This window comes from Belonocnema kinseyi, chromosome 5 (assembly GCF_010883055.1).
Source record: "Belonocnema kinseyi isolate 2016_QV_RU_SX_M_011 chromosome 5, B_treatae_v1, whole genome shotgun sequence".
Classification (NCBI taxonomy): Eukaryota; Metazoa; Arthropoda; class Insecta; order Hymenoptera; family Cynipidae; genus Belonocnema; species Belonocnema kinseyi.
In genome coordinates this window covers 45,447,249-45,458,314 of record NC_046661.1, presented here as the reverse complement: position 1 = coordinate 45,458,314, position 11,066 = coordinate 45,447,249, and the positions used below count along the sequence as shown (strand labels likewise).

At 36.2% G+C, this 11,066-nt stretch overlaps 1 protein-coding gene across 1 annotated transcript in view; it reads right to left on the bottom strand.

The window, feature by feature from the left end:
- Window positions 1–8,505: 8,505 nt before the first annotated feature.
- LOC117173631 (nose resistant to fluoxetine protein 6-like) overlaps window positions 8,506–11,066 on the bottom strand; it is a 21,726-nt gene continuing 19,165 nt past the window's right edge. The window contains exons 9-10 of the mRNA XM_033362272.1: window positions 8,794–8,900; window positions 8,506–8,679 (exon numbers count right to left, since the gene is read on the bottom strand). Coding sequence (XP_033218163.1) covers window positions 8,506–8,679; window positions 8,794–8,900 — 281 coding nt within the window. The remainder of the gene's footprint in view (window positions 8,680–8,793; window positions 8,901–11,066) is intronic.

Sequence of the window (11,066 nt, the reverse complement as noted above, 5' to 3'; positions counted from 1 at the left end):
CGATCCGATTGGTTTGTTTAGCTCGCCCCTAAAGTCGGAACAACACAACTTATTCGCGCGGACCACCGGGTGAATTCACTGCTCAATCGGTAATGGTTGGATTGAATCACCTAAAAACATTCCTTTTTGACATTTTCGTGTCAATCGTCACATTTCTCTATATTTCCACTTCGCAAGGAAGGGGTTTTATGAAAAATAACACAATTTTGGTCGGCACAACTTATTCATAGGTTGCGTACACATGAGAGTTTATTAGAGCAAGACGTTTTTGTGTTCCCTGACTATTACATCTGCCTTGTATGGATATGAGGTAAATGCGAGAGCCTTTTTTGTGTGCTCCGATGGCATGGGCGTGTCTTCAGAATTCGTTCCTGAGGTTTCCACCTCTTCGTTACAAATGCATTTCGAAATTATTTTACAGATCGCAAATCGTGTAATAGTGTAGTGGTTAAGATAATTGACTTGCGTGCTTAGGTTTAAGCGTTCGAATCCCCCCCCCTATTTCGTGCGAAATATTGATTGTATTATGAGCGTTTTAACTTACAAATACTCATTAATTATAAGTATATCCGAAAATACATATAAGAATTCAATGTGCGCTTATTTACTAACTGTTTTTAGCAATACTTTTTCACAATTTATAGTGCTGTCTAAACTATAATCTCTATCATTAACGTGAGTTACATCTCTTTATATTATGCGTTAAAGTGGCATAATACTTCGTAGTTGGTGCATAAAAAACTATGCAGTATAGTGTCCATATACGAACTTGGAAGATCAGTAGATTTAACTTGGTTTTCAGTCAAATATAAGGTTCTGTTTTCTGCGTGTGGGGAAGGAAATGCGAAGAGAAGAAAAAATTGCACTCATGAGAATAAAGACATGGGAACATATGAGGGAAGCGATGACAAAGAAGAGATTATATGAAAGCTCAGAGAGAATAGAGAAGGATTTGACATGGGCAGAAAGGAATATGCAGTATAAGTTGAGCAAAATAGCGGAAGAGAAAAGAAGTAAGGTAAAAAGAACGTGGGTGAAGTATGGCAGAATACAGCTAGAAGGAGTATGGTGGGAGTGGAATAAAAAAAGGAAGATATAGTAATAAATGAGATGCCAGAAAACTAGGAGGAAAAGGAACGAGTGATAGGAAAGTAAGAAATAGTAAGAAGCAAAAAGGGACGAGAAACAAATGTAGAGAAGAATGGAAGAGAGAAGTTTAGAGAGCAGTTTATGAGAAATTTGATACAGTGGGATGTAGTAGTAATGATGGAGACGTGGCTAGAAGAAAAGCGATGGGTATGAGTTAGGGCAAGGTTACCAAGAGGTTACAAATAGCAAGTTAAAATACCAAGAGGAAAAATAAAAATAGCAGAGCAATGGGAGGAATGGTGATAAAGGAGGAAACGAATGTTTAACAAATGTATAAAAATGATAATTGAATTTTCTATGAGTGATTCCTGAAGGGCTTTTCATGCTCTTTCATTCTGTGAAATCTGTTGTTTTTAATTTTTAGAAACGAATTGCCAGTTAAAATGTTTATTTCACATTTTCTACTCTTTGGGCAGTTTCTTAAAAGTATTTTAAAACGAAAGCTTGACTTTTTCCGATAAAAATGCTGTTAGGCATTTGGGACTGAAACTTGTTATGTAGTTATGCGAAGATATCCAAGCGAAACCCTTCCTCGCGCGCTCTGACAGGTTGGCCAGTCCTACCGGGGACTTGGTTGTATGCATGATTCTTTAGCGAAGCTGCACTAAATTCATCATAATTTAATGCGTTACCATTTTTTTCGCGCATTGTTTGCTTCTCTGAACTTAAGGCCTTTTGACTCTCTTCGGAAACAGATCATGTTGTGTAGCGAATGAATTTTTTTTCAGTTGCAATTGTCCGTTCTCATTTGGAATAAATGCATGGTATTTTAAAGTGCCCGCAATTGTAAATGCTTGAGTGAATCTAGTTTCTAGTTTTTTGGTCATATCTATGTGAGCTTCTTTTGAACTGAAAAGAATGACTGTTTCCTTTAAATGATTCTCAGCCCATTGGAATAACTCCATCGCAGTTAGTATTGGGTTCTGTGCTGAGCACTGCAAGCTAGTTTTTGCCACATTTGCTTTTGAAATATGTACACAGCTACAGTGTTGACTTAAACAATCTGAGATGATTGCCATTTTAAAATGTTTTAGTTCGTTTCCATCTTTGCAATAATTAACTACTGTAAATATAGTCGATGGAAAGACTGTGCATCATTTTGAACGATGAGAGCATAATTTTCAGTAACGTCAAGCAAAATTAAGTTCTCACCTTCATTTGGTATAACTTTAAGGTGCCTCAGAAGCAAACCTTGTTGTTTCGCATAAAATGCATGAGGTTTCAGGTTTTTAAGCTTAGTGCAGAGTGCTTCTGCGAAAGGATTAGCGTCTGCTGTTTCGGTCTTCAAATTGCTTCTGCTTGCTGCCAAACTTGATATGTCACTGTGTCAAAACTATTCACGCCCAATAGATCATTCAGGTACTTTTTAAAATATGCAATGTCAAAACAAGATTCGCATTCGTTAAAATGATAAGCGTCAGTGGGTTCACTGCACACGATTTCTTTAAGGCAGTCATGATAATCTGACAATTGGCTGTCAGTTTCTTCACTTAAATGTTTAATATCAATCGCATTTAACATTAACTTTACGTTTTCCTGATAAACGCAGACACAAACATTGTGAGGTCCACTTGCTCTAGCTAAAACACAGTGCTTTGGTCATAGTTGTGCGAATTTTGAAAATCCAATCTTCACATTTTCAGTTAAGGCTACAAAATCTGGCATATAATTCTGAAAGATTGCACAGAATCAGTCTCTTCTGTACTTGCTCACGAGTACCATCTAGTTTTTGAACAGATATGAAATCTTTCTGACCTCGCATCTGTCGACTATCCTTGTTATCTTCGTAGAAGTTTATTAGAAAATTTTTATTTATTTCTGACAATTTTTGCCCTCGCTTGGCTTCCGAAAAAGTCAAAACTCCACTTTTGGCAACTAACTATTTCACTTTTCTGGCTTCATGTTCAGATGTACAGAACTCTCGCATGGTTTGTCTGTGACTCCAAAACTTAGACACAAGGGTGAGTAGACAAATTTTTTCTGAATATGTAGTGCCCTTCTGCTCTCATTTTTTAAATTTCATTCAGGACTCAAGAACCGCTAAGTGATTTTCATCATTGCATCCTTCTTTCCCATTTCTCATTGGTGAGCAAAAATCTGTGTCCTCGTTTATCTCTTCTTGTACATTAATACCAGGCTCTTCCATAACTCGGGATGGCCTAAAGTGAGAGTTCTACATTCTTTTCTACAAGTACCACATATTTAACTGCCTTTCGGCAAATTAGGAAACACTATTTGCTGATTTTACGTTAGAAGCCTCAGATCTGCTGCGAAAAATTGCATCGAAGACATGGTCAGCGCTAGATGACCATGAAAGGTCTTTAGGGATCTTACTTTGCTTCGAAATCAGCGATTCGCAAAGAGAGTTGAAAACGAACTTATAACCTGAACTTAATGAACAAAAACCACAGAAAAGAAGGATAAATAATTTACAAATATATACAACTAACAAACAAAAACGAAACACAAGAAATCATAGAAAAAACACACAAGAAAATTCTAAAAACTATACGTTGTCTGCTTTTACCTTTCAGGAGACTGAATTCAGAGCAGAGTAACGCAGTGCAACGTTTTGCTTGAAGCCAAGAAACAAATGACAGACTATGTCATTGCCTCTTGTTTCTTGGTACAATACTAGGCAGTCTGATAAGTACCTGGAAATTCTAAGAGATGGCATTAGTATTCACTAATGTGAACCATTTTCGCCGAACTTGATCCTTCAAATGACGCCTGTCAAAACTTCAGCCATTTATGTTTACGCATTTACAAGTTACAGCACTGAGAAGCGACTAACCTCCGAGTTTTTTTTAATATGGAAAAATCTGAGTTTCGAGTTTTGATCAAACACTACTATCTTCGCAAGAAAACGATATCCGAGACCAAGGCCAAGCTGGAGCGTTGTGGCCGTACGAGCACAGTTGATGCTGAACGATCTGGGCGCCCAAAAGAGGTCACTACACCAGAAAATGTCAAAAAAATCCATGATATGATGTTGAATGATCCCAAAGTGAAGTTTAGAGAGGTAGCAAATGCTGTAGGCATATCATTGGAACGTATGGGCAATATCGTGCATTCAGTTTTGGGCATGAAGAAGCTCTGCGCGCGATGGGTGCCGCGTTTGCTCACAGTGGACCAAAAACGAATTCGTGTGACAACTTCCCAGCAGAATTTGGCATTATTTTCGCGTAAGCTGACCGAGTTTTTGCGCCGATTCATAACCATGGATGAAACCTGGATCCACTACTACACTCCTGAGTCAACGCAACAGGCAAAACAGTGGGCTCCACCGGGCCAAATTGCTCCGAAGCGACCAAAAACGCAACAATGGGTCGGAAAGGTTATGGCCTCCGTATTTTGGGATGCACATGGCATAATATTCGTGGACTATCTTGCAAAAGGTAAAACCATAACCGGAGTATACTATTCATCATTATTGGACCGATTGAAAATCGAAATCGCCGAAAAACGACCGCATTTGAAAAAGAAAAAACCGCTCTATCATCACGACAATGCGCCTGTTCATTCATGCTTGGTTGCACAAGCAAAATTGCATGAAATCGGTTTCGAATTGGTTCCTCAGCCACCGTATTCACCAGACCTGGCCCCCAGCGACTATTACTTGTTCCCTAACCTGAAGAGATGGCTCACCGGTAAGCGTTTTTACTCAAATGAGGAGCTCATAGCTGAAACTGAGGCGTATTTTGGAGACCTTCCGATCGAGTACTTTTCGGACGGTATCAAAAAGTTAGGAAATCGTTGGATTCGCTGTATCGACCTAAAAGGAGAGTATGTTGAAAAATAAAAACCGACTTTGGCCAAAAAAACGTCTCCATGTTTCATTTTTCAGGGACTTATCAGACTGCCTAGTATGAGAAACAAATGAAAATCTATATACGTGGATGTCTTTTGTTTTTTGGCTATACACGAGACCATATTTGATCCAGCCAAAGAAAGGACAAATCCTGTATAATTTGTTTATATGAATAGTTTATACTATTTTTAATTGATTTAAGCCTTTCACAAGTCTGTTTTATGTGACGGTAATTATGAAAATATACAGCAAAACCTAAAAAAAGAACATTATGGAGGGGCGAGGGGTGAACGTTCCCTCAAAAAATACTTGTGCTCCCTAATTTGTTTATAACTATATGCAAAAAATTTCGATGCATTAAAAACCGCTGAAATTAATTTTTGAAAAGTTTCTGTACCAATGAAAAGTATGTTTGAATGAATTGAATTTGAATGAAATAACGTCGGTCGGCAGATCGGCTGGACTGCCCGACCTGTCCGAGCGAGCAAGGAAGGGTTTCGTTCGGATATCTTCGCACGACTACATATCTATTTTCAGTCCCAAAATGACAAACAGCATTCTTATCAAAAAAGAAAAGCTTTCGTTTTAAAATACTTTAAAAAAAATAAAAACAGCTCGAAGAGTAAAAAATGTTAAACAAACATTCTAAATGTCCATTTGTTTATTAAATTTAAAAACAATATATTTCAAAGAATGAAAAATCATGAAAAACCCTTGAGAAATTACTCATAGAAAATTCAATTCTCATTTGCAGAAAGGAAGTTATGACCATTTGAAAATACCCGCTTTGTCCGGGGATGCAAATTTCACCCCCTGTAGTTCGAGGATGGATGATAGTAAAAGTCTATTAATTGGTGGGTTTACTACTATTATATAGGCAAACAAACTATGACAATTTTAAGGAAATTGAAAGATATGACTTTTGAAGTTAAGGCAGTTCTTGAATAATTCCCCATATATATGTTCAGGGTCTAATGACTAATGACTGAAATAATGCAATCTATCATTGCATGTTGAGAATGATAGTACCAGCAATCCTAATACTTATCCGAAATTGTTATATTGGCACAAACGCAACGTTCTTTTGTTTTACCGACGACAGTGATATATACCCTATGGTAAATCCACGCCTGTATATGTTTTGAATTATCTGATAAATAAAAGGTAAGTGAGCGGAGTAAGGCAAGGATTTTCTCTAAACCCACTTTTATTTAACACATTATTCTCATTTATATATATATATATATATATATATATAATTATCATTTAGTAGAAGAAATGAAGAGAAAGGGATAAGGAGGAGTTAGAATGTTACAGGAAAAGGTATATGCATTGATATACGTTGACCATGTAGTGTTGATGGCAGAGGATGAAGAACGGATGATGGGCTTAATTGCAAGACTGAAGACATACTTAGATGGGAAAAAGTAGAATTTAAATATAGAAAAGACAAAGAGAATGAGGTTTACAAAAGAAGGAGAAGAAAGAAAGAGTGGAATGGAAAATAGAAGGGAATAAAGTTAAAAGAAGTAAAGGAGTTTCAATGATTGGGATATACCTTGGAAATGATTGGTGATTATAGAGTTCATATAAGAAAAATGATAGAAAAGCGACAGGGATAATAAAACAGGTATGAGGAGTAGGAAAAAGAAAAAGGAAAAGATTGAGAGTTTACAAGAAAGATACAGAAGGTGGACGCTAGGGGTAGACTGGAGGAAACCTGGATATATGATGAGAACAGAAGCCCAAAGGGATAGAAGACAGAAGAGGGAGAGCTGTAGAACTAACAAGATGAGAAGACGAAAGAAAAGAGTTTTTTAGTCCTAGAGATATAGAAAAGGGGAATGAAGTGAGATAGGAAGAATTCGATGGAAGGGACAGAGAAGGAAAAATAATGGAAACATGGGGAATAAAAATATAATACATGGTAAAAGATGATAGAAAAGTAAGCATTACCAAGTATTTAGAAAAGGGATGGACGGAGAGAAGATTGGCCAGAATATAAAAATTTAAATTAGGCAGCGAGGTAAGGGAGGGGATGTATTGGGAAAAGAAGGAGAACAAAAAATGTAGAATATGTAAACGGGAGGAGGAAACATGGGATATTTATCGGGAGGATGTAGGAGAAAAATGGAAGATAAGGGAAGCTGGCAAGAGAATGTGGTAAATATTCTAGGGGAGAATGGAATGGGTAAGAAGTAAATGAAGGAGTTGGAGGGGGCTAGAGTGTGAATGAGAAATATTGAAAGTGGAAAAATGAGAATGAGATAGAAAAGAAGTGAAAATGAAGGAAAAAGAAAACGGAAGTCACCTAGAAAGAAGCGCGAAGATCTATAAGTAGTTATTACGTTATCGTAGTATAAGGATGTTAAGATGCGCTCGCTCTCACACGCCCGCTGTCTTGCTTCGTTTGCTCGGTCTCTCTTCCGCAAGAAAAATTGCGCTATATTAATATAGATTTAAGGAGAAAGATACAAGAATTTATGTAAATAGTAAGAATAAGATAATATAAAGTTTGTAGATGTTCTTGTAAGAAACGAAGGTCATTTAAACGATTAGGGTATACATCATCAATAGAGAAGAAGAAAAAGAAATTATTCACCCAAAAATACCTACGAATTTGTCATTAATAATTTTTATATAGGATGCGTAGCATGTACAAAAAAGTACATTAAAATAAAAAAATTAAATTCTTGGACAAACGATACAAGCTACGAAAAAAATTGTACAAAAGTTATTCTCGAAGAAATAGCTAAGAATTTGTTAATAATTTTTTAACTAAACGCGTAGATTTGGTTTTAATCGTAAAAAAATAAAATCTTTATTTAAATTTTTTAACACACGAAACACGCTATGTGAAAAATATAAAGATAGAAGTTGCTTATTCAAAAAAGAGCTGTAAATTTATAATCAATAATTTTTTGATAGGAACCGTAGATTTTCTTTCATTCTTAAAAAAAGTTTGAAAATTAAGAAATCAAATTTTTGGAAAAACGACACGGGAGACAAAAAAAGTGCAAAAAAGTTGTTCAACCAAAAGAGATCTAAGATTTTCTTACAAGCTCTTGTTATAAAACAAGATTCAATAACATTTTATTTAACAAGGTTTTACGCCTAAATTATATCTACAAATTTGCTTAGAATCACCTTACGCTAGGGTACGCGTTTTTGGTTTAAATCTTAAAAATATACATTTATTATTATATTATTTTATGGAACATGTCTCAATGCAGCTAAAAATAAAATGGCATGCTGAATAAGCAATCCCAGGGGAAAGTGCATTAATTAATGAAACATACGTTTGATATAAAAGTGTTAAACATGATGTAGAGAAGTTTAGATTTTGGAACAAATCGAGTGCAAAGCACGAGACACGTGATGAATACAATCATGCGCGAAGCATGAGAACCAACAGTCGCATGCCCTAGGCGCCCTGAAACTTGCGAGTCGTTCGCGTAGCGCGCGATGATAGTGTGCCCGCGCAACGGACAGATTTTTTCCTTCAATTCACCAATACAAAAAAATGATTTAAATTATTTTGCTAATTATATGATGCTGTTTCTTCGCTTTTTTTTATCAAGATTCCGTTCTGCGTTGCGATTTGTAGCAGATGGATTTAAAACAAGTCTTTCCAAAGTTCGAACTGGTATTTCAAATATAATACAGAAGAATGTGGCGACGATCAAAGACAAAAACATATCTTCGAGAAAACCAAGGAACTGTAAAAAAGTAACTGTTTAATAAAATTTAAAAAAATGAAATATATATTTTGGAAAAAGATTTTCAATCGTACATACCACGCGATACATTTGGAAATATGTCGGCGTCCTTACGGTCTGAGTGTTTAATATTTGTAAAAATATGTGTATAAGGTATAGACAATAAGACAATCTGCTTAGAGGAAAGAAGACCGGAAGAGATAAAAATTTGGTTACGAAACCTGTGTAATTGTAGATATATTATGTAAATGAATAACGATTCTAACAAAATGAGACCTACTGATAATTCTATTTAAGAAATTATTGTAAGATAACATTATGTTTTATTACGAGCAATGCCGTACTTTAAAATACTTAATTAATTAATACTTAAAAAAATTACTTATGGCATGAAGAAAACAAAGTTCAATAAATTATATAATTCCCGGCTCTCTCTATAACCTCTCGCTATCTTTCCACCTACTTCATTATCCTGCGTTCCCAAAAAGTCGGGTGCTGATCCATGAAAAACCGATTTAGGTGATTTTGACCATCTACGACATGCTGCTAAAACGCCAAGAAAATGCTCCATTTTTAAACGGTTGATGGCGGAACATAATAAATTGTTCATCTATAAAAATCCTATTCGTAAGAGATCATCATTGTCGAGCAGCTCTGAACCGCAGCAAACAACATAGCAAGTAGGATTGCTTCCGAAAAAGTTCATGCTTTTCGTGTGGTGGGATTAGAGAGGTATCGTGTTCTATTAAGTACAGTCGGTCTTCTTAATAAGAGCGTCATGAGGCTGCAGGAGAAGGAATTTTCGAGAATTGCGGTAGCGCGGCGCTCTACCAAAAAGCTCGCATGAAACGCAAGCTGGCCTCTTAATAAGAGTACTTCGCTCTCATTGATTTTTCTCGTTTAAATAGTGCGTAAATGTTTGTTTCATACGTGTAATTCATGCTTAAACAACTTCTGCAGGTATGTAATTATTAAATTTATTAAATTCAAAGTAACTGACATTATTAATAGAATGCATTATAGAGGACAAGGTAGTCTAAGCAGGCGACAGAGAATTTCTGCCAGCTCAGCGGGGCAACTTTAGAAGAAAAATCTGTCCAAGTTCGATTTCATCATCTTTTTGAAATAATTAGTTGAATTGTTACCTATAGTCATTCCGAGAATCTACGCCAGCCGCAGGTAGGTGTGACAGGAGCTGCGCGGGGTCTGCGGAGTCTGCGGTTGTCACTGAAGCGATCACTCAGGCGTGAACAAACAAACCTGGAGTGGGCTATAATTAGTTAGTTCGCACCCACCGTCAGCCTGAAAATCGTCGCTATAGAAGAGTTTCACTGTAGTTTGAAAATATTATTGCCAAACAATTTTTTAAATATTTTTCTATATGAATTTATCAAACATCACTAAACGCTCTTATTGAGAAGCCTTGAAAATAATTCGGTGGCATTAAAAAAAACGGTAGTGGGGCTACTGCTCGAGCGCGGATCATGGGAAGCGCTCTTATTGAGAATATTATTATTAAGAAGCCCAACTCTATTACCTAAACTAAAAAGGGAACCTTTGATTTTGAGATCTACTGCTCGCAACTGATGAAATTTAAGGAAGCAATATGCCAAGAACGTACAGAATCAGCAAATCTCAAGGAATCGTCTTCCATCACGACAACGACAGGCCTCATACATCAACAGCTACCCGAACAAAATTGTTAAGCCTTGGCTATAATGTTTTCCTCAATCTCCATATTCACCCGACTTAGACACCCACTAATTTCATTTATTCCGATCATTAAAAAATTCTCTAAAGAAAAAAACTTTCACTGATGAGGAGAGTGTCAAAAATCAGCTATATCTGGTTTTCATCGAACAGCCTCAGACTTTTTACGAACGCGAGATAATGAAATTGTTGGAAAGATGGCGAGAGATCATAGCGGTGGGTTCTACGAATATTAGGCTATTGTTCGGTTACCGTTAAGAAAGTGTCTATCTTCTTATTACAAATAAGCTTATGTCTATCCTTCCGCTACGGATAAGAATCAGGCTAACTTCATTTAGCTAAATTTTTAGGAGGAATTAATAACGTATTTTTTCGGAACATTTCCTACGAATTCAAAACTCCAGTATTTTGTATTACAGTTTCTAAGATAATTTTGGCTACTATAACTTTCAAAACAAAAATTTTCCAAGATTTTTATTTCTTTTAACACTTCTACGTGTTTACTAAATTATACATATATATATAGACCAACCGCGGGCAGGCATCCAATAGATGAAGAGCGATGCTTTACGACTCGGAGAAATATCAACACCAAGGTTTCTCTCAAGCCTAAAGATCTGGCTGAAATGGATGACGAGCTTCGTGGACATTTTTCCGGTGAATCCGACCTCTAGGCT